The sequence below is a fragment of the Lycorma delicatula genome, chromosome 3 (genome assembly GCF_047948215.1).
Source record: "Lycorma delicatula isolate Av1 chromosome 3, ASM4794821v1, whole genome shotgun sequence".
NCBI lineage: Eukaryota > Metazoa > Arthropoda > Insecta > Hemiptera > Fulgoridae > Lycorma > Lycorma delicatula.
Window position 1 is genome coordinate 141,369,793 of NC_134457.1, and position 25,330 is coordinate 141,395,122.

The window sequence follows — 25,330 nt, forward strand, 5'->3', positions numbered from 1 at the left end:
TGTAATTGTGATTTTAATTCTGTTGTTCTGGATAGTAACGAATGTTTCATCCAAACAAGCTCATATGTATAGTCACCACCAACTGAATAAGAAATAGCTACAGGTTTTCCAATATTGTTGCAAGCTCACCTAATTTGTGTAAGTATCTAAGGCAAGGGAAGGAATAAAAGAGTAATCAACCTAGAGGACTGTGAACCCCTGAAATCATATCACAAATTTAGTCAGGATTGTATGGAAAAAATTTAATTTTGATACATGTAGTTGTTTTTTGTTTATTTGATACATTTGGTCGCTAACACAGTGGAGACCTACCCTTTGGTTATCATATCTATTTTTAGTTGGATCATTAATGTTCAGTGCATTAAAAATTATATTTCAAAATATTGCACGTATTGCTTAAATTTATATATTGTATAATATTTTTGTTAACATACTTGCATTTAAAATGCTTGATTCAATCCTATAAATTTAATTCCATAACTTTATTAAAAACGCAAAATATATTTCAATTCGACTGTTCTTATTAAATTATCAGCTGAACAATAATATTGCTATAATAAAAATTGTATAAGAGTCTAACAAACAAAGGGTGTGGATTTTTTACTTGGAAAAGAATTCAAAATTAAAACCATAATAATCAATTGCAAAAAAGGAACTAAAATAACAATTTGATAAGTATTAGCATGTTTTAAGATCATATATCTGTCACTGTTTTCTACAGCAACCCACAACAAGGATGCTGTCAGGATATCTGGCTGAGGAAGAACTTCAGACAATTAATTAATTTCAAATATTGTTAAGCTTTAACAGTGATTGATAAAAGCAGATATGAGGTCACTAGAGATGGATTACTTGACCAAACATTGTTTCTTTCTTCGTTAGAAGCTACTTTCTCTGATATCAGGTTGGAATGCATAATTCTAAGTTCTTGGTGAAGGTACAATGTGATAATTAACAAAATAACAGTGTAAGACATTTAGTTTTGCCTGACTTACCAACAAAACAAACCATGAATCAATAAACAAAACCCACAGAAAACATAATTATCTTGTATGAAAGCTACATTGAAGAGTTTCAAATAAAAACTGGCTGTTTTAATACTATTGTTAACACAGGCTAAAAGTAGAAGAAACAAATTCATCGAAAAAATTCTTAAGCCTTCTTCCAGCTGTACGGATAATTAATTATTGCATGATTTCAACTTGTGTTCTTTTAAGTAATGTATTCTTGATTATCCTTGTGCAAAGAAGTGAGAACCTCAAATCTGGTTAAAAGTAGCCATATCAGTATTTTTGTTGATATTGATTTATTCCCAGCCCATATTTTTTACAGACAATAATCTTCACATAGACTTACACCTTTTCATCAGTATGTTTCATATTTATTTGTTTGCCTTATTGTAATTATGACTATTTTAGTCATACAGTAAATTTCCTATTACATGACAAGTAACATGAGTACATTTCATATGTACTCACATGTTACAGTACATTTCCTAAAACGTGAGTAATATTAAATAAAGATAATATAAATATTTCTTTCTCCTGCCTCAATCCTAAAAACTGATGAAAGATCATAACAGACTCATTATCTATTTGCCTTATTTATCAATCTGATGATAAATTACATGTGAAGCTGCTTCTATTTCTGGAAGTTTTTTCCAAAATTCTATTTAATTAACATAATTCTGGTAATTGTTAGTCTTGATTTTCCAATTAACTGTCTGATAAGAGTCCTACATATTTATTTTTCCTGTTTAGTCTTTGGGCATCACTGTCGGGTATTACTTCAGAGGATGATATGTATAGTGTAAGTGAAGTGTAGTCTTGTACAGTCTCAGGTCGACCAATTCTGAGATGTATGGTTAATTGAAACCCAACCACCAAAGAATACCTGTATCCACAATCTAGTATTCAAATCTGTAAGACTTCTAGTATCTTAAGAATCTAGTATTCAATTCCTTTACTAAGATTTGAACGTTGGAACTCTCGACTTCAAAATCAGTTGATTTGTGAAGACACATTCACCACTATACCAATCCGTTGGATTCCAAACTTGCAACTAACATGGTTTAGTTAAACTAACTGATAATAGTATGCAGGACTCTGTGGATTAAGAGTCCTGCATACTATTATCAGTTAATTTAGCTAAACTATGTTAGTTACAAGTTTGGTAAAGTAACTTGGGTTGTGTCTTAGCTATTAATGGCACATAATATTAGAAGTTCATTTATCATTTTAAATACTCATAGCAATATTTACTCCTAAGTTTGACCAATTGCAGCAGGTGGAGATGGATTTTTTTATGCTGAGTAATAAATACTGATTCAGAAATTGAGCATATCTTCTGTTTGCTCAATCAGATATTTTACCACAATTCATTGCATTACATCCCTCTCCACTGTCATAATGGTGTTTGCCATTATTTTATCTTGAGCTGTTTTACCTTTTAGACATAGTTTTTTCTTTTTTATAGTTATTCCACTTTCACACTTAATTCTTAATTGTAAAATAAGACATTTATACATTATGTCAATAATTTAAATTAAATACACCTCCATGGATAATTTTTGGCATTATATAAAATACTAAAATTAAAAATAAATTTATAACGTAAAGTAATTGTAAAAACAAAGTAAGCTTTTTTTATTTATTTCAATTTTACAATCTAATTCTTGAAGCGCAAACAGATAACAAAATTAAGCCACCTTCAGACTTCCATTATGTCACTGGATTATTCATAATGCTTCACTGGCTCCTGAATTATTTAAATACACAATATAGAGCCAGAAGTACCCTTGCCAAACTAAATAAATAAGGATGTGTTTCCTGTATCTTATAAATTTAATCATTGAAAGCAGCTGTAATAGAATCATTATCAACTATATATAAACAGTTCAGTCAACATGCAGATGTTTTCAAAGTCAGCCTGTTCTTAAAATTCTACTCATTTGTGGATTACAATCACATAAGGTGAAGAAATACTGTTTTGATAATGTAATCTGAAGTGACAGCAAATTCTTTCTGTTTTGTAAAGTACATTGTATGACTGATAGGAGTTAAGTAGTAGAGTGATAGCATCCAACAAAGATATTGCTACAATTTTAAAATGTCTCATTACTTTGAGCCTTTCTGAATTTATTTTTTTAATAATTTTGGGTATATGCCCTACTTTGAATAGCTGGTCTTTGAGAAACTGCTACTACATGTAAACAATCTCATAACATAGTGTTTTTATTAATTAATTAAACTTTATATCTACTTCAAAATATTTATTACTGTCATTAATAAATTCGGGAGAATAATTACTTTTATTTCAATTCACAACCACTGATACCTCAGTAGGAATTATTCATTACAAAATAATTAATTTATACTGAATGAGTCAAAAGCATGGAAACCCATCAACAACTTTAAAACTGTTTTAGACAGAATACTTTCAGGATAAGGTGTGGGTTAAGTACCACTATACCTTTTGACAAGAAACAGAATTTCAACCTCTTCTTGGGAGGGTGGCGCAGGGGTTGTAACTCAAATAATTTAAATGTAACACCTTTGTATATACATCAATTTGAAGGTCTATTTAATATAAGAAACGTGGTATAAATAAAAAATTGGTCTGATATCTGTACCCGAAATGGTGGTGGGATAAAGTTTCGATTTAGAACATAACTAAACTTAGTAGGTTCAAATAATAAAATTAAACTAGATTAAATTACAATTTAATTAAAAAGTTAAATTATTTAAAAAAAGTTTTTTAACACAAAAAATTGTTTTTATTCAAATTTAATGAGTAATAAATAAAAATTTTTTTTCTTCAATAAATAGAAATATTGTCATCTAATCTTGATGATTATTGATGGTCTCTGTCTAACCATTGTTGAAAAAATGAAGCTTACTTCATAGTTGTGTAATGTGTTATTTAGCAAGTTTCAGTACTAGTGTTAGTTTCTTATGAAAATTAATTGTGACCAGTTGGCTAATTATTTTTATCACATTTATTATTTACATCTCTTTTTTACTGTTTTTATAACTGTGTTTTACTGAATTAATTTTTTTATGCCAACATTGTTATCAATATATCATTTAGTAAACAGAAGAAGAGGGTCACTTTTTTAATGAGAGAGGCTACAAATGATAAGAGTTAGGTGGTTATATAATGAAATTTGTGAATTGTTCAATGCAACATTTAATTAATCGTAACCCTATTTTAAAAGGTACAGTTTAAAACAAATGTTATGAAGAAGGCCCACCAGGTTGGTCTAATGGTGAACATGTCTATGCAAATCAGCTGATTTTGAAGTCAAAGAGTTCCAACATTAAAAAACCTAGTAAAGACAGTTACTTTTATATGGATTTGAATACTAGTGTTTTTTGGTGGGTGGATTTCAATAAACCACATATCTCAGAAATGGTTGACCTGAAACTGTACAAGACTACACTCAAACACATCATCCTCATTCAAACTCTGAAGTAATACCCGACAGTGATTTCCAGAGACTAAACAGGGGAAAAAAATTATATGAAGAAGCAAGGAAAATTAATAATCGGGAAAAACCAGTGAGAACTAAATCTGCAACAAATCATTAGATTCAATAATTTTTTTGAGAATCCTCATTCCTCGACTTGAACAGCAGCAACTTAATATTAGCCAAAATTCAGTAATTCGAACATTAAAAAGTGTAAATTTCAAACCCTTCAAAATTTGTCTGGTGCAAGAACTTAATGAAAATGACTATGATCGAAGACTCAAGTTCTGCGAAATTATGATTAACAATATTTATGCAGATCCTTATTTATTAAACAACATAGTTTTTAGTGATGAGGCCACATTCATTTTTAAACAGCAGTGTTTAAAAAAAAATTTAATTGCTATAACTCTCAATACTGGACTGATATTAATCCACACATACACAATATCCAATCAAAGTTAATGTATAGGCAGATATTGTTGTTGGTGGACAATTGATAGAGTCTATTTATTGATGGAAATTTAAACACAGTGAAATATGAAGCTTTGCTTTTCAATCATATCATTCCAAGCAATGTTGGTCCGAACTTCCAAAAAATTTGGTTTTAACAAGATGGTGTGCTGTCTCATTTTGGTCTTAAAGTACATGAAATTTTAAATGCATTTTTCCCAAGATGATGGATTGGTTGAATGGGTCAAATAGAATGGCCAGTGAGATCACCCACTTGTCACCATTGGATTACTTACAACGGGGCCACTTAACCAGTGTTGTTTATCACAATAAGCCCCAAAATATCAACTATTTACAAAACAGAATTCGAGAATCAGCATAAAATATCACTAGGAAATCACTGAATGCAGTACCATCCTTTTACTACTGACCAGCATGCTGTCAAACAAGAGAAGGACATTTTCAACATTTATTAAAATTAAATACAATAAAAAGCATATGATTAATATATATTTTTTAAAATAAATTTATTTTATAAGTATTTAATCAAATTTCTATAAATTTATTTATTTGCGATAACAGTTCCTTAAATTACACTTTTAGACAAAAAAAATTTTTTTAATGTTTCTCCAAGTGTGATACCATTTCTTGAATTGCTTTTTTTGTGTACATTACATATCTGTAAATACAATTTTTCTATCACCCTTGGTTTTAAATTAATTACGCTTAAAAATAATTACGGGAAAATATAGTTAAAATCTGTAAAAATTTATAATTTTGCATGACCATACTGTTAGAATGATTTCGCTGATGGCTTTTCTTTTATAAGTAGCTCAAGTACATCCCGAAATAATGTGCAACAGTAATTGGCTAGCATGTTAGTATTCCATTTTCCCTTATAGCCTAACAAAATAGCTATAACTTTCAAATCACCACATATATTCCAGTTGTTTTTTATAATTTATTTTATCAAGAACATCTTAAATCACATCTTATGTCTCTTTCAAATTAATTCCATAAACGATTGGTGTCGAAGGATATTTGTTAAAGTTGTATAGTAGAACCACTTTTAAATTAAACTTGGACGAATCTATGAAAAGGCACCAGTCCTCAGGTTTATGAACTTGTCCTAAGTGCAACATAAACTCATCAATATTTGTGCAGTAAACCAAATTATTTTCATCAGTAAAGTATTGAGAAAGTTCTTTTTGTCAGCTTCAAAAGCCTGAAATTTTTGTATTTTTTTAAAGTAAATTCCAACTTTGCAGTTTGGTAAATTTAAATCCCTAACCAAGTCATTTAATTCATTTTGTGATATAAGATGTGGCTTATTGGAAGACAATTCAAAATCAAAATCGGTTGTCTTCTTCAGTATTGCCTGATTCTTCATCGCTACTTCTGAAATATACATTCACAGATGGCTCAGGAACTGGAATAATTTCAGTGAGGTACAAGCCTGATTGCAATGAAGGATATTTTACAGTATGTTTAGATTTTTTAGAAATTCCAACACACTTGTTAAATAAAAGTAACAATCTGTTACATGACTCTTTAGTTCGTGCCAAACCATAGGTACACCAGATGGCAAATCCTTTTGTGTACCTTTCAGCCATCCTCTTAAATATACAGAACAATTAGTGCATACTATATGAGGAGCCTACGTCTTATCTTGATCACCAATTTTACACTGAAAATACAAATGATATGCTTTTTTAATTAAAGGTGTAATGTTTTTTCTATTTGATTTTGCAGCAAACTCACAGCATACATAACAAAAGGCATCCACATCATTTACACAATTTCAAGGCATTATGATAGTGCACTGTCAACAAACTTAAAAGAGCAGTACGACTGAACAAAATTAATTCATTCCTAAATCCAGTGCATAATACAAACAACACAGTTGTGCTTTCAGCTACATGCTTTGACATGCACAGACATGATTAATCTTGTCCATGAAGGCTCACTCTTCAGTATTAGATATGATGTCATAAACATGTGACTATATGATTCAATTCTTTGACTAGTAATGTTTATTTATACCTTACAAATTATGTTAACAAAGTTAAACAATAAAAAATGAGCTAACAAAATACAATATAGGAACTTAAAATGCTAACTACATGTTGAAGAATGAAAAAAATTGTTTAATTAAAATTAAAAAATTTTTCAAAAATTGTGGGTGGTAGAAAGATTCTGAGTTCATATTCGTTTTCAGCATCCAAAACCACATTAAAATCATGTATCACACATTAGGAAACAAAAATTATGTTTATCAGTGTCATTTTTTTCAAAATCCAAACTTCATCCTGTCATTTTTTATACAGACATACCAAATTTTTATTTGTACTATTTCTCTTGTCTTAAAGAGACTTATAAAATGAATCACACAAAGGATGTTATTTAAAATATTTCAGTTACAACCCCTAGGCTACACCCCAAGGGGTTGAAATTCTATTCCTTGTCAAAAGACAAAGTAAGTTGACCTATACCTTATGCTGAAAGTTACAGTATTCTATCTTAAAGTTGTTAAGAGGTTTCTATACTTTGACTCGCCTGCATAACATATACTATAAATAGTAATCATTAAGAAATATTTTTGTAAAATTATTACTTTTCAAAGTCAGAGATCATGAACGCACAGATTGCACCATAAATCTACTTTAAGTGACTGAAGTATTGTTAGCACTGCTAATAGTAAACTGAAGAGGAGTGTAGTGTATCAGATGAGGACATCAAAGACAGTAAGTGACCATTTGCCAGTCCAACCAATTTCCATTCTACTCTCTTTCTAAACTCTGACAATAATTTTATGATTTTAAAATATTAATTATTTGGTATTTCTTTCAATTGATTTATTAATTAAATTTAATTGGTCCAATTAATTTATATAAACCAATATATGCAACAATTTTGTTATAACAGAATTTTAATTTTTAAAAAACCCGTATGATTTTTTTAATATATTTTTGTTGAAATTATATCCAAAAAAAATTGCAATGAAATTGTAAACTGTACGATTAAGAGTCTCACAGATATCACTTCTTCCGCTCAAAAAACAAAAATTTCTGTAATATAAATAAAATTGTTTTTAACAAAATGATACAGACATCAAAAAGGTAAGATAGATTTCTATTATCAAAATTTGTTAATTTAGAATTTTGTTTAAAATAACGTACATGTTAAATATATATAATAGACAATGTTTAAGCATTACATATAATAAGCAAAAAATAGAAAAAATTACTTACAAAACTGTTACCGGCCTGATTTCATTTATTAAACAACAAACTGCATTATTTCTATAAATGTGATATTACATATAAATGAAATCAGGCCAGTAAGAGTTTTGTAACAGATTTTTCTATTTTTTGCTTATTAGATGGAACACTTGTTTATTTGCAGAGGGGGTCCAAAAAAACGTACTCATTGTTTGTTATTAAATAATATTATATAAATAAAAAGACTAACATTCACTAATTTAATGTGTACTGTAAATGTACAATGTGTTTAATGTATAAGGTATTAAATTTGTCGCGGTAGGTGGAGCTGGCAATTTATGCCCCGCATGCGCGGGTGGTTTGACGATGGAACAAGCCAGTGCAGCAGAAGAAGCAGCAATGACTGAGGTTCACTTATTGTTTGTTGAACACAAGGCTGTACTAAAGTGGTACGGTAAGTACGATAACATTCACAAGGTACAACAGCACTGGGAGAGAGTTTGGAACAAGGAAAGATCCGGCCGACCACGAACAGCTACAAGTCCAGCGTCCAGTGCTGCGGTTTGCAACATTTCACCTGATCACCGCAAAAATCAGTGAACCAGGGAACGTGCAAAAGTGGTGTGAACCAGTCACATGTAAGATGCATTCAGAAGAGTGCAAAGTGTACATTCAAAGACTGCTACATGCAGTGAATGACGACAATCCATATAGAAGGGTGTAGGTACTGTGAATGGTTTCTCAGCACATGGTTGTGAGTATGAGGAATTTGCAGGAAAGTTTGTGTGGACTGATGAGGGACAATTCAAAATTAATGGTACTGTAAACCGCCAAAATTGTGTCTACTGGGCTCCTGAAAATCCTCACACCCATGTGAACAGGGCAGTGAATCTATCGTGGCTTGTTGTGTGGTGTAGTCTATCAGTGCATGGTTTGATTGGCCCCTTCTTCTTCAAGGGTACCATAACTGGTGAGGTGTATCTTGATAAGCTTCAGAAAAGGATTTTGCCTGCCATCCAAAACCTGTATGGTGACGAACCTTTTTACGTGCAACAATATGGAATCCTGCCTCACTATCATCACCATGTCAGGTTATACCTTGATAAAACTACCCACCCAGTGGGTGGGTCGAAGAGGTGCTGTTGAGTACCCATCTTGGTCTCCTGATTTGACACCTCTGGAGTTCTACTTCTGGGGGGACCATTAAGAATGATGTGCATCGACAAAAGCCAGCAACAATTGACAAGCTATATGAAACAATCATAGTAATATGCTGCTATTACACCAGATACAATAAAAAGCGTTATACAATTAAAAACATTGTTTCATCTTTAGTACTTTCATTTACATATTACTATTTAAACAAGCTGTAGTATATTTCTTTTAAATTTTATTATTTCAAGTACATTATTTTTTGTAAGCTACCTAGTACAAAGATCTCTATATAACTGGATACGGAATCCTTATGGCGTAATATAATTATGTGTTCAATATTAAAGCATACTGTAAAACAGCAGAATGAGATGCTGGGAACTAAATAAAACCATTGTATGCTTGCACAACTATAGTCATGATGGTAGGGCAGTGTTTTATCCCTACTTACCTCTGCGTGTGCAGTTTCATTTTATTTAGTTCTATTACTCATTCAGTAGCGCTAGTTTATGCTTCAAATTTTACCAATTCCAATACATGGGATCCCTTATCCAGTTATATAGAGATAAGTGACCTAGTACTATCAAGTACTGCTACCTAGCAGTGCAATTTGTACCCAGCTTTTTGAAAAAAAAGTGACATATTCGAGTCCTGCGATTGATCAAATGACAGAAAAAAAGTCTAACAAAATTTGAGGTTATTTTTGAAAGTATTCTTTATTACAAATCTAACTGAACTGAAATATAATGTTTTCAGGCTTACTTTTTAATTTTATCCCCATTTTCATTTCACTTATAGATTTTTTTTTTGTCTTCAGTCATGACAGGTTTGATGCAGCTCTCAAAGATTCCCTATCTAGTGCTAGTCGTTTCATTTCGGTGTATCCCCTACATCCTACATCCCTAACAAGTTTTACATATTCCAGAAGTTGCCTGCCTGCACAATTTTTTCCTTCTACCTGATCCTCTAATATTAAAGCGACTATTCCAGGATGCCTCAATATGTGGCCTATAAGTCTCTCTTCTTTTAACTATATTTTTCCAAATGCTTCTTTCTTCATTTGTCACTTTATCCACCCATCTGATTTTTAACATTCTACTATAGCACCACATTTCAAAAGCTTTAATCTTTTCTTGTCAGGTACTCAGATTGTCCAAGTTTCACCTCCATATAAAGCGACACTCTAAACATATACTTTCAAAAATCTTTTCCTGGCATTTAAATTAATTTTTTATATAAACAAATTATTTTCTGACTGAAAATAATCGAAAAAGCTCAAAAGCTTTTTAAGCTTTCGAGCTTAAAAAAAAGCTGAAAGCTCGTTTAGCTTGTGCTACTCGGCATTTTATATCGCTTCTGCTTCGTCCATCTTTAGTAATTTTACTTTCCAAATAACAAAATTCTTCTATCTCCATAATCTCTTCTCTTTCGATTTTCAACTTCAGTGGTCCATCTTCATTATTTCTACTACATTTCATTACTTTCGATTTATTCTTGTTTATTTTCATGCGGTAGTTCTTGCATAGGACTTCATTCATGCCGTTCATTGCTTCTTCTAAATCCTTTTTACTCTCAGCTAGAATTACTATATCATCAGCAAATCGTAGCATCTTTATCTTTTCACCTTGTACTGTTACTCCGGGTCTAAATTGTTCTTTAACATCATTAATTGCTAGTTCTATGTAAAAATTAAAAAGTAACGGGGGATAGAGAACATTCTTGTTGGACTCCCTTTCTTATGTTCTTCAATTATTACTGATGCTGTTTGGTTCCTGTAAATGTTAGCAATCGTTCTTCTATCTTTGTACTTCAATCCTAATTTTTTTTAAATCCTGAACATTTTATTCATCTAAGTTATTGAATGCCTTTTCTAGGTCTATAAATGCCAAGTATGTTGGTTTGTTTTTCTTTATTCTTCCTTCTACTATTAATCTGAGGGTTAAAATTGCTTCCCTTGTTCCTATACTTTTTCTAAAACCAAATTGATCTTCTCCTAACAGTTCTTCCATTCACCTCTCAATTCTTCTGTACAGAATTCTAGTTAAGATTTTTGATGCATGGCTAGTTAAGCTAACTGTTCTGTATTCTTCACATTTATCTGCTCCTGCTTTCTTTGGTATCATGACTATAACACTCTTTTTGAAGCCTGACTTCTTTCCTTTTTCATAAATATTATACACCATTTTGTATAATCTATCAACTGTTTCCTCACCTGCACTGCACAGTAATTCTACAGGTATTCCATCTATTCCAAGAGCCTTTCTGCTATTCAATTCTTTTAATGCTCTCTTAAATTCAGATCTCAGTGTTGTTTCTCCCCTTTCATCCTCTTCTTCCTCTATAACACTATTTTCTAATTCATTTCCTCCATATAACTTTCAATATATTCCACCCACCTATCCACTTTGCCTTTTGTATTATAAATCGGTGTACCATCTTTGTTTAACACATTATTAGATTTTAATTTATGTACCCCAAAATTTTCCTGTATGCTCAGTCTATTTTACCAATGATAATTTCTCTTTCCACTTTTGAACACTTTTCTTTAATCTACACTTCTTCCGCTACCTGGCACTTCCTGTTTATAGATTTCTTAATTTATAGTTCCTTTTACTTTATTCATTATTAGTATTCTTACATTTTCTACGTTCATCCATCAGAAATCCAAGGTTTTCTACCAGTTCTCTTTGTTAAGAATTTCCTTTTTAACATTCTCCTTCTACATTTTCTACTTTACCTTTTTTACTCAGACCTCTTGAAATCTTCTTTACCTCTTCTTCATCAAGCTTCTCTAAATTCCACAGATTCATATGACACCTTTCTTCAGGTTTTTAAATCCCAATCTAAATTTTATTATTACTAAATTATGGTAGCTATCAATATCTGCTCCAGGGTAGGTTTTGCAGTCGACGAGTTAGATAGATTATTTCATGGTTAAGCATTTAGAAATCATCTGATACCTTGCAGTATCGCCTGCTTTTTCCATGGGCATTTTCTTCTTTATGATTTTTAAACTGGGTGTTGGTAATTACTAAATTATTCTTTGTGCAAAACTCTATAAGGCGGTCCCCTCTTTCATTTCTTTTGCCCAGCCCGTATTCACCCACTTTATTTCCTTCCTTGCCTTTTCCAATGCTTGCATTCCAATCTCCAACTATTGTTAAATTTTCATCTCCTTTTATGTGTTTAATTGCCTCGTCAATTTCTTTGTATACACACTCTACCTCATCATCATGGGCGCTTATAGGCATATGGACATTAACAATCATTGACGGCTTAGGTTTCAATTTTATCCTTATTGTAATGATTCTAACGCTATGCATTTTGAAATACTCTACTCTCATCCCTATCTTCTTGTTCATTACGAAACCTACTCCTACCTGCCCATTATTTGAAGCTGAGTTAATTATTCTAAAATCACCTGACCAAAAGTCATTTTCCTCTTCCCACTGAATGCCCTAATTCCTACTACATCTACATTTATTCTATCCATTTCCCTCTTTAAATTTTCTAACCTACTAACCTTCTTTAGATCTAACATTCCATGCTCCAACTTGTAGAATGTTATTCTTTAATTTCTTGGTGACCACTTCCTTAGTAGTCTGCACCCAGAGATTTGAACGGGGAACTAGTTTACCTCTGGTTTTTTTTCGTGAGCGAAAAACGCCTGGGCGTTATCATCGCCCGGAATATTTTACTAAGGAAGGCGCCTCCCATCATTGATTTATGAGAATGCAGAGAGCTACATTTTATTGGAAAACAAGCGGCTGTGCTTTCAGCTGCGCAGTACTCAGAGGACTAAGTGATGTTGATATAGAAGTCGTCCTAACCTACGCTCTTAACAACTACTGAAAGAGCTGCTGCCCTCTTTCAGGAATCATTCCTTAGTCTGGCTCTCAACAGATATCTCTCCAATATTGTTGCACCTTCAGTCCAGCTACTCTGTATCACTGAGCACTCAAGCTCCCTCACCAACGGCAAGGTCTCATGATTCATAGAGGGAGCTTTTAGGTTAGGTCATGTTTATTAGGACACAATTCGTCAACTTTGTCGTGCCGTCCCGTTCTACAGACCTTACTGGGGAAGTTCTAATGAACTTCTTGATAATTCTTGTATATATTACTTCTATTTATTAATTATATAAAATAAACTTAATTTTTGTTAGTTCTTTATATGCAAGTATGGATATATATTACTTTTTCTGAATTTAGGATATAAAATTAATTTTTTTTTTAAGGAATAATACAATTATCAGTAAAAATTCTGAATGGTTTGAGAGGAAGGTAATGATTTTAATTTTTAATTTCAAATATACCGATCAGACCACATGTAGAATGCATAATAACATGAGGATATGCAAGACTATTCACAAGCAGGCTAATGGGTGGCGCAAAGAAGGGTAGACAGGAGAAAAAAAATTATGAAATAAGCTCAAAGAGATCTAATAATGATGGAACCAGATTAGAGAACTGTAGTTGAATGAACAAAATGAGATTTATTGTGTTGGAAACCAATATTCACAGTAATATGAATATTATGTGTAACAAAAAGAAAACTATATTAAACTAGCATTCCCCATCGGGGCTTTGCCCATACTATGAATAAATAAAACTTGGAATAATGATTATTTATGGTGTATATATATATATATACACATACACCATAAAAAAGTTATTAACGAAAACGAAGCATTTATATTTTTTTAAAGAGAAAAATCTTTAAAAAACTTCTGAATGAACATGGCTTTGGAAGAGATCCTAAAATCAAGTCTTTCAGATATTCTGGTGGTACCAGAGAACCTTTACCACCAATGCAACACATACCAGGCACTTCGTCCTTCCATTTCTTGGCGCAATAATGATTGCATAGTTTGTTCATTGTACCAATTAATAAATAACAGGTGATCTTAATTTATTTTATTTTTAATTATTTCTCAGTGAACATTCAAATAACTTGAATAATAAATTTATTATTCCATTTCATGTAAAGGCTAATTTTACTAGGCGGTGGTTGAAATAAAATGTAAACAATAAATTATAATTAGTAATTTTCAAAAAAATTTTTATGTTGTCTTAATATCATTCATCCTATAAAAAATATGTGTTGTATTTATAAATTATAAAATTACAAAGAACAATAAATTATTTAAGAATCTACTTTAATTAAAATCATTATTACTGCTATGCATTATTAAATCTACAATGCTATTGTAGATTTAATTTTCAATACATTTTCATTTTTTTAATAATAGAATATTATTTTTAAGTTATAAATATTGTTTTCCACATGTAGTTTTTATAAATACATCAATTGTTAGAATTTAGTGGTTTGCCATTCGGTGGCAAACCCAGTGGTTTGCCACCGAATGGCCTAAATGAGGAGTGCAGCATCATAACAAATTATTTATTCACACATTTTAATAAATAATTTTTTATCTTAATATAGTCTATGACACTCCAGATTATATAATGAAGCTACTGTTACAATTTGATAGCGATTATTTGAGCAGTTCTTAATATTTTTGTTAAGATGCAAACAAATATTTCCCCTTAATCATAAATCAATATACTAATGTCACATGAAATCAACAGTAGTTTCTGGGGGTAAAAAATATTATGTTAGAAGATTTCATCTTGGTTTCAAAGGCTTTTTCACATTCTTTATTTTCTAGATATTTTTATATTAACATATTACAGCACTTGTTTTTTTAAAGTATTCTTAAATAAGTGTATTTTTAAAATAAAATTTATCCTTAAATTCAATCTGTAAATGAATATATGTTTAAATATTATTGCACTTGTGCCTCTAATGGGCAAATACCACTTTCAGCTGTTTTTTTATATGCAGTTACTTTGGCAAATAAGCTAAAGAATCTCACCTGGCAGTTTGAAAGTAAATTCTCTAATGGTTATGGGCAGAAAATTGTGAACCTTGCACTATATTATGAAAAGGGTACCGTATGAGAATCTACAATTGTATTTGTCAAAGCAAGTAATGAATGACCTACATAAAATAAGAGCATACAGACAGCCATTCCATAACTTAAATGTGATTTAAAAGGTCTGATTTTAACAAATTTGTTCAATGTTTAATTTAACATGTTAAAAATGTTTTTATTTTGAAATTTGATTCTTTGATTGAAAAAATTATGCTTTTAAGTAAGTTCTGAAATGTTTTGAAAATTAAGAAAGTTAACATAAGTATGTTGTACCATAATGGAAACAATATCATTAAGAGATATTAAAATAAAAAAATTACTAAATAAATAAAACATTTAGATAAAAACTCAAGTAAATAGCAGCATATTCATTTCTATTTAAGCTTAAGAGAAAAAAACTATACATGATAGTACTTTAAAATTTAATTATAGTACCAGTATTTTAAGTCCGGATAATGTTCAGGAAAATAATCTCTGTTGATAAGTCATACCCAAAAACTATTCTGTCGATTTTCAAAAACCAAAAGCCAACAGAGTTTTCCAATTATTAAGTTTCTAAAATTTTTACTGCAGTAAACAAAAAGAAAATGTAAAATGGTAAATAATTATACAAAATTTTTAAGTATTTGAGGAATCTTAAATAATACTAAATGGAAACAAATGAAAACTCAAAGCTTCTACCTACAGAAAATGTTTAACCTATATATAAAAAACCTAAATAACTTAAACACAATTTTCAGAACAATTTAAGTTTTGTAGCTTTTAATAATAAAATGGCAATTTAAAAAAAATAATTCTACCTCTTGTTAAAAATGTGTTTTAAAATGCAATAATTTTATTTTTCAAAACTTAACAGCATTAATGCATCACCTCCATTCTCCAAATATTTAGCAAAATCACCACCAACGTACACAATCTCATGCCTTCAATTTCATATTCTACTCTTCCAAATAATATTGGATAATTTTTACTTTCCCAACTAAAGTAGAAATGAACAATTTTAAACTGAAACACTTTTAAATAGTATTATTTCCAAACAGGAAAAAAAGAACAAAAGATTATTAATATAAAATTTACATGAAAATATTTTTATTAAAAAAAAAAAAAATCACAAAAATGAAGACTTTTAAAGAATAGTAATAACAAATTTCCAGGAAAAAATGCACAAAAAATTATAGTTTTTTTTTAATTAAAACAATTTTTAGAAACGATATTAAACTTAAAAAATATTGTGTTTTTCAAATAGATACAATTTTTATTTTTGCAGCAAATAATAGCTTTACACTTAAATGTGCCTACTCACCCAAAAATATCAAAAAAATATTTTTTATGGCACCAAAAACTCCATACAATTTTTTGGTTTATTTATAAATATTATATTTTTACAAAATTGTAATTGATCATAAATTTCATTAAATGAAAACAGAGATGAAAGAAAACTGAAGTAAAAAATACAAGTACTCATGAACATACATAGATTAAGTTAGTGCAATTACATCATAACATATTAACAAAACAAGCTTAACAGAACAATACGTGCTACATTTTTAGTGCTACAATTTTTATTACTACGCTCTAAAATAACAGTAAATTAATAATAAAAAAAAAAACTATTTATCAAAGTAACATAGTCTATACAACAGTTAACAATGCACAAAAGATGAGATGTTACTGAATGAAAATTCTGCTAGAAGCTAAATTTAAAATATAAAAAGTAGAAAGAAATAAAAATAAAAATTAAATATACTTACAGGTAATACTAAATAAAATTAACATGATTGATCAATTAACTTTATTTATAAACAGATAACATAAAAAATAATATTCCTTTTAACAACATAACAGCTGGTATTAGGAATCATACATCAGTTGAACAACTTAAGAACATTAATCAACATAGCTAAAAATAAAACAGAATATGGTATGGTAATTGAACTAATAAAAGTAATAGTTAATATAAGAAAGAATCTTTAACTAACCTTTACAAACAATCTAACAACCAGAAAAAAATCTAAGAATTAATTTTAAAGTAAAAATTTTTAACAGTTTATGGTTTTCACTAAAACTGCACTAAACACTTTTTTTTTTTAAATTAAGAAGAAAATGATAAAATATTATTCATTAAAAATATGACATAATAAATTAGTAATGCTGTTAATTATAGCAAGAAAAACTAACAATATTGTATAGTTGTTCAATAATTCTTGTAAATAAACACTTTGAATGATGACCCTAAAAACAAGATAATTTTTTTTAAATGCTATCTCTTTATGTGGACATTACAAAGATTATTCACATAAAAATTGTTATTGTTTATGCTGAAAATTACATTTTTTCCCGGGCAATGGCAAATTATAAAGAAATATCATCATTTTATTCATGCTCATATGCTTGCCAATAAAATTATTTTAAAAAATCCACTTAATGGATATTTGTTCAATATCTAATAAATAGCAATGATCAATCTCTCGGACAGTAATTTCTTAACACAAAACTAAAATGCAAATGTTTTTATTCCAAACTAGTACAGTTAGAAAACTTATTGCATTTATTGGATATTTTTGCTATTAAATACACCAAAGGAATTTGGTAACAGATATGAGCCAATCAAATAACACAAGATTAAATTTAGTTTAAATATGAAGAAAATTAAATAGTAATATTGTTATTAGTGTTTCAGAATTGTAAATTACAGGCCTAGCACTCAAAGTGTTAATTACAGATTGTTAATAACATAAAACTTACAAATACAACCATATTATACAAATCTTTACACAGTACCATGATGGTTATTAAAGTTAATTAATGAGTGAATCGATTAAATGTGGCCTTGTTGCATAATCTTTTATTTAATAAATAGAACACTAACCTTTTTAATATGAAGATGAAAATAATAAACTTTTAATTTTAAGGGTATTTATGGGCATCTACAATGTAATACAAGTTTGTATTACATTAAAGCGTCATTACTTTGAAAAATATAATATATAAAAAAAAAAAGAAGCAATAAATGACTTTGTTTTAATCTTAACAAAATTTTTATTTTTTGCAGCAATTGTTTTGCCTAAAGTCTAATGACTCCTGCTTATAAACGTATCGCAGAACATACAATGTTTGCAAGTCAAGCTTTACCACATTTTAGAAATAAATTATAAGCAATTAACACACTCGTAATATGCAAATAATACAACAAATTATATTCATCAGCAATAAAAAATCTAATAGTATCAAAATGTCTTTGGACTATCAATTTTATATTTTTTTTCCTCTGTAATAGAACATATTTTCAACATAACTATACCAAATCAGTTAGTTGCATAGTATTTAAAAAATTTGTATACTTAACATTTCCCACTAACAGTGCATTTTTTCCTTATCAGCTTGAAATTAAGTAATAGAAACCTGCATATACTATTTCTGGCCAACTTATTCTTTTAATACCATAGTAAACAAACTGCCTTCAATGTTGTACATAAATACTTATCAGCACACACAAAGTTTTGAATAATAAATTCATTTTTAATCAACAACAACTCTAAAAGAAACGTAATCAAGCATTCTTAATACAACCATTATTTAAAATAAAATGTGTTAACAGTGCTTACTGTATATAACTTAAACAAGGTCCCAATAACTTTAATCTCAAAAGAAAGTAATGTGTTACGCTGGTTTAGAGAAATTACACAAGATTAAATTTCTGTTAATCAAAACCATGTACAGTATTTATATGAACTCAGATAAAACAACCTTGTTTAGAAATATTAATTTTCTAGAAAACAAAATTACAGCCCTTTTTCTGGTTCTGAGGTTAATGTATGCAATGTGTATCAATAAAAAATCAACTGGAATCCAATATTCTGTATTTAAAATAAATAGACGGTACTGACTACTCACATATACAGAAACCAGTTTTCCAGTATTAATCACAGACCACAACAGTTTCATTAATAATCTTCCTACACCAAATTTGTGGAAATTACTTAGATGAACTAAACAGTATTTAACTCGTACTTAAAAATTCAAGCATTTCAGTTACAATAATTAAATGCCACATGTTTAAACTGACGTTGATACAGAGTAGGTAAACAACGTGAAAATAAATGTCTTAATGTTAACCAATTACTCTAATTCTGATATAATTTCTGACACAGAAAAATAATGTTAGAACACTGAGCTTAAATAAACAATAGTAAACAAATGGTAAGATGCCTTCTAAAATCCTGTATACTGAAATGTCTCAAATAGTAATCTTTAAAATTTATGTTCATTGAAATACAGTAGTTAACTTAGATAAAACACAAGAGTTCATCATCATAAAACTAGAGGTAAAAGACATTGAGACTAACTCCATAAAGTAACAAACTTAAATCTAAAATTAACTTAGGGTTTCACTGACAAAGATAAAGAAGGATTACTCACTAGCCACAAGTGAATTCTTCACGTTTTCTTCAACTTTGTCTTCTTCAGATTGTTTCTTATCTTCTGCTTCAACTGGATCTTTTACTAGAGCAAAAAGTTCATCAATTGTCATGGATTTGGTTTTCTTAGTAAATTCTGCCAATTCTTCAGCAAATGCTTCCCTGAATGTTTTACCTTCTGGTACAGAAAACAAAGTTTTAAATTTATTATATACATGTTCTGCTTTAGCACGGATCATAGCAGCCTTAGATGCAAATATTTTACTTTCTTCTTCAGTCATCTTCCATCGCTTAATGTTTCCAATGTACTTTCTTAATTTCTTAATAGTTTCTACACACTCTGGATGTTTCTTTAACATAAGAGGTGTAATCTGTAACTCTAACAATTCATCAAGTATACGTAAACAATAATCTGGATCAGCTTGGACCAAATTTAGGCTACTTTTAATGTTGATATCAATATCAAGAAGCTGAGCTTCAATTCTTAAATAAACTAACTTCATGGCCTTATCTTCAGAGGGGCACGATTTGCTGACTTCTTCGATCATTTTCTGTCTGGCATGATGTCTCTCTTCTATTTCTTTTCTTACACCATCTGGAATCACCTTGCCTGATTCTATCTGTGCTTTTAACTCGTGAGCTTTCTTTAGTGTATCAGCATGCCACTGAAGTCTAGCTTTCTCATTTTTAAAGCTAGCTGGTTTATTTGAATTTAATTCTATCTTAACCTCCTGCCCTCCAGGAGTCAAAGCAATCATAACATCACTATCCATAGATTCAATCACTTCACGGTCACTAATTGTAACACTATCAATGGTGTCGTCTTTTGTTTTCTTTCCATCACTATCACTACTAATCTTGTCTCCATCTTGTTTTTTGGCAACCTTCTGCAAGTTTGGGGTCACTGTTACTGGTGACAATTTAATAGAAACACTTGGTAACTTAGAAGGCGGCATGGAACCATCTTGATTTGGCGAAGAACCACCAGTTTCTTCAAGTGCTTCATCCGCAAATTTTTTGGGCTTTATTTTTCTACCAGATCTGGAAGTTACTGGTATTTCTGAGTTATTTTGTTTTGAACTATCTGTCTGCGGTGTTGCAGTTGTACTTTTTCGTCCACTTGATACACTGGGTCCTTTAATTTTAGTCTGTTCAGGCTCATCTGATGATTTATCATCAACTTCCAACTTCCTTTTAACACCTTTTGACGTCTGTTTGTTGGGTGTTGCCGTTGTTGAGCCAGCAGATTTTGGCGTTTTGGAAATCAGTTTTTTTGAAAGGGAATTCCCTTGTGGAGTTTCATCAATCACTAAATTTCCTTCACCAGCATCACTATCATAAGAATTTTCACCAGGCGTTGCAGTCGGTTGAGATAGGCTGGCTTTTGGTGTTAAACCTAATTCCATCTCTATCTGGCTAATTCCTTCATTAAATCCTCTTTTTTTCATAGGTTTACCATACTTCTCCCTATTTTCAATATATGTGTACAATTCTTCAGACTTGCAAATAGCAGTTTCTCTTGTACCATAAAAAAATACATGGTATTTCATCTTGTTGGGAGTTTCATCGGCGACTCCCTCCACACGAGCAGGCCATGGAGGGTAACCACGAACTTTAGCAAAAACTTTGTCACCAGGACCGTACCTTTTCGACATATTAATTTCACAAAAACAACGCACAAAAAGTCAAAACAATACAAAATTTAACAACACTAAGACATTAAACCAAAGACAATAAAGGCGCATAAACATCAAACAACACAAGCAAACGCTAAGACACGCTTACAGGTTTGCCATAACTTAGGACTAACGTAGTTGGAACATCTACACTGATAAATATTTCGCATTTATCAAAATAAATATAGAAGCAGTATTTGTTTTCTTAAAGTGAATTTATTTTTTTTAACGCATATTAAACGTCTAAAAAAGAATTTTAATAAATATTCTTTATTTTCTTCAGTTTTTATAAATTATAAAAACTGAAGGGCAAGTTGAACAAAATTTAGCCGTATCAAAGATGAATTACATATCAATTTTTATTAAAGGTTAAGTTTATTAAAGAAACATAAACAATAAAGAAAATATCTTTTCTAATAATGATCTCGAAAAATTCCTTCTTTATATATTAATAATAATGTAATAAAAATACTATTTTTAACCAGTAGATTTTACTTCAGTTCGTAAAAAGAAATTGAAAACAATTATAAGAGAATCGTTGGTAAATTTTTGCTTAAATGTCAAATTCATTGTGTTGTAAAACTGAGTGTGTCGTGACTTCGGTCTTGGTAATGATTATTACGTTTGTGCGGTAATGAACTGGTTTTAAAAAGTTTGCGTTATGCAGTCTGAATCACGTAACGACGGTGTTTTAACTCCAGAAGCGAGACTCCAAATTATTAAAGATGTTGGAAATTCTGTAGAAGTTGATTTTAATGTTCCAGCTAGAAGGTAATGGAGTTGGGTTAGCTTTTTACTTGTATGCTTAGGGCTTGGATAGATAATTATTATTTTTTATTTATTTATTTTATTTTCCATTGAAATATATGAGCTCTTCATAAGTACTATCTCTTGTCAGTATTATTGTCCCAAAGAACATGAGTTGTCATTTAATTTATACGTGTGTGTTTGTGAACACGATATTGATTAATCAAATTTTGTATGACATGACAAAGTCTGCAAAATGTGGGTATTTTCTGCTTTATTTTGGAACCCCCTTGATTGCCGCTTTAACTGTTCGTTAATTCAGATTGAACATTGAAATGATCAACTTCATCTCGCCTGACCAGGATGAAAGTACTAAATAATTTATTGAATTGTTTGTTAGAAATAACATTTGGAATTTTATTTCAAATGATAGGGTTTACATTACAACTTCACAGTTCTCACACTGAAGATATTTGATATAGATTGATTATCAATGTTCCCCTGAATTTCATATGGTTGACAGATTTATACATGTTATTAATTTTATATTTATCATTTTGATCAGATTTAGTTATTTTGTAGGCTACAAGTTGCTTCATTAAATAAAACATTGAGTGTACAATTTGTCTTTTTTATTGTCTTTATGTATATTGCTATCTCTTGTTTGAAAAATTATTAAATGACATTTATTTATTAAATTTATGTAGTTAATTTATATGATTAAACATTTACTCTTTTACTTTGAAGTGATACACAAATCTAAAATCTCAAACTATATATATTTTTTTATATTAGCACTATAAATGTTTTCTTCCAAGTTTTACAGAATATAAGATTATCTTCATCATGTATATTATGCTGAATCGGCATTCTGAGACAACAATAAAGTCATCAGCTTATCAGTATCATGGAGCCTTGAATCTTCAATAACAAACTAATTTACATAGTAACAGTAGAAGGTTTTGATTCCTGTTAGTATGCAGTTGTTAAATTAGAATGTATGTGTTAGTATTTCTGTATGGTTATTCAAGTTAGATGTACAGTAGATTAACAGTTGCATAACTAACATGCATACTTTATTGTTCCCAATAATATGTTTGTGAGTATTTTGGCAATGTAATAAATTTAATTGAACATATTGAAATTATTGTTAGTTACTCTTAAGTTATTTATGATTAACAGTTGGTTTACAATTTAAATAAAAAATAAAAAATGGACTCAAACCTGATTTCATTCTGTCAAAAATATTGTCAAATATATTTCATCTGTTTAGTGTATTAGTACTTCTTTGAAGTTAGAAATGAAGTGGAGATGTAATGAAATTTGAGGAAAAATACCAAGAGAACTTAAATAATGAGCGGATATTTTTCTTTTCACGAAGAAAAACTATTTAACTTGAAAAAACACTTAAAATAAGAATGTAAAATTATTTCAAGTAATTAGAAATAAACACTGAAATTTTATTTACCCAACTATCTTGAACGTTTGTAAAATAAAACCAACATAATAGTAATAATTCCTGGTCCAGCATAAAAATAATGTAGATAAATTTTTAATTAATTGAGTATGTTTGTTAACATACTGCATACAATGCAGTGCCCATTGTTGAAATTTGAATAAATATCAATAAATAATCAGAGAAGTGAAGTGTATTAGAAAAATATTATAATGAAAGCAAATAGACCACATGAAAAAGGTCTTTCTTTCTTATCTGTTAAAAAGAATGGAGAAAAAATTCAGTTAAAAGAATCATGGATCCTAGTAGACAGATGCAAGTTGTAAGTTGCTTGTTTGTTTCATTAAAAATTGCAAATTTTTGTTTAATTTGTTTGTCAAATGAGGCTTTTAGTTTTGTTTTTCATTTTTAATAAACTTCTTGATAAGGATGTCATGTTTCAGGTACAGGAGTAAGTAATGTTTCTTAATAATAGGAGCTTAAGGTGTTCTGTGAATAAACCTTGCTTTCTCAGCTGTAGTAATGAAATAAAATTTATTTAATAAAGTGTTGTACATAAATTTTTGTAGTTTTTGAGACTTTTTTTTTAATACAGGGCTCCTTTTACATAATAGTTACAGAAAAGATGTTCTAAATTGTGTATGGTGTCCCACTCACCACCAATTTCCCATTCTCAGAAATGGGAAATTAAATAAATAATTACAGTATAATAAATGACAATTAAACTAGTAGTTTTGCATGTAGAAGACATTGCTCATTTTTTACTGAGTGTAACAAATTAAACTACATAACAAAATTAAATTAAGAAAGTATCAAATAAAATATAGGAGCAAAATGCAATTTTAATTATGAAAGTGCTGTACAATACTGTTGATACAGTATTATAAGCTCTGTCCAGGAGTATTGAATATCATTGACCGGTACTGTCAAGGTCATACTTCTGCTACATTTCCTTGTTTTGTTTTTACATTATTAATTTTTGTTTAAAATATTTACAATAAATATATAAAATAAGTTAGTATTTGCAAATTAGAATGTATAAAGAGCACCTGCTGGATGATAACTCAATGAGTGATGACTACAGTCGATGCTGTTTTTAATAACTGTACTGGTTACCAATTCAAAACAGAAAATTTTAAGAAAAATCATTACACATACGTTGTTTCAATAGCAAGAAATTTGACTGCAAAATTTCATCTAAATCAGAAAATGTGTTTAAACATACCTGTCAAAATTCACGAATAGGAAAAAGCAAAAGATTGAGTTAAAACAGGTCCTCTCGCTTTGCTTGGTCAGCAGTAATCAAAGACTAATGTTCAGGTGCCCTATTTTTTTGATGCTATGTATTTTTAAAATAGCCTTGGACATAATATGACTTACTGATCAAACAGATACAATCCAAATTAGGATGCTTTTGAATTATACCTTAAATATATGTCTTTTTCACTCATAAAAACCACCAACAATAATTTTACCTGAGGCAATTAACAATAGTTCTTGTGATACCAGTCATAGCTGAAATACTTCTTTGAATTACAAAAATGTACCTGATTGAGCTTAAAATTACCAAAAAATTAAAATATTTTTTTAATGTAAATATATCAGGTGAATGTTGAATAAAGTTATGTTGTTTGATTATTTTTATTTCAGGTATTTTAAATCTGGTCTGGAAATGATAAGAATGGCTAACTCATACTTAGAAGAAGGAAGCTTGGAAAATGCATTTAGTCTTTATATGAAGTTTATGACGTAAGTTGTAATATTGTGATTAAATTTTCAGTAATTATTTAAAGTAAAATTT

At 29.6% G+C, this 25,330-nt stretch overlaps 2 protein-coding genes across 3 annotated transcripts in view; one reads left to right on the top strand and one right to left on the bottom strand.

Annotated features, from left to right (window-relative positions):
- Positions 1 to 5,503: 5,503 nt before the first annotated feature.
- LOC142322060 (uncharacterized) lies at positions 5,504 to 21,439 on the bottom strand. Of its 2 annotated transcripts, none has more exons than XM_075360695.1 (2): positions 16,033 to 21,439; positions 5,504 to 6,608 (listed from the first exon to the last, which is right to left on the bottom strand). In XM_075360695.1, exon 1 carries the CDS (start codon positions 21,303 to 21,305, stop codon positions 19,644 to 19,646), a length of 1,662 nt encoding a protein of 553 aa, XP_075216810.1. In that variant the 5' UTR covers positions 21,306 to 21,439; the 3' UTR covers positions 5,504 to 6,608; positions 16,033 to 19,643. The 2 variants fall into 2 exon arrangements, with proteins under 2 accessions (XP_075216810.1, XP_075216811.1); XM_075360696.1 differs by having other exon boundaries at positions 5,507 to 6,608; positions 16,984 to 21,439.
- A 447-nt stretch (positions 21,440 to 21,886) lies between these two features.
- The window catches only part of LOC142322061 (STAM-binding protein), a 47,291-nt gene continuing 43,847 nt past the window's right edge, over positions 21,887 to 25,330 (top strand). Inside the window, exons 1-2 of the mRNA XM_075360698.1 lie at positions 21,887 to 22,097; positions 25,180 to 25,278. Of these exons, the coding sequence (XP_075216813.1) occupies positions 21,988 to 22,097; positions 25,180 to 25,278 (209 nt within the window). The 5' untranslated portion in view covers positions 21,887 to 21,987. The remainder of the gene's footprint in view (positions 22,098 to 25,179; positions 25,279 to 25,330) is intronic.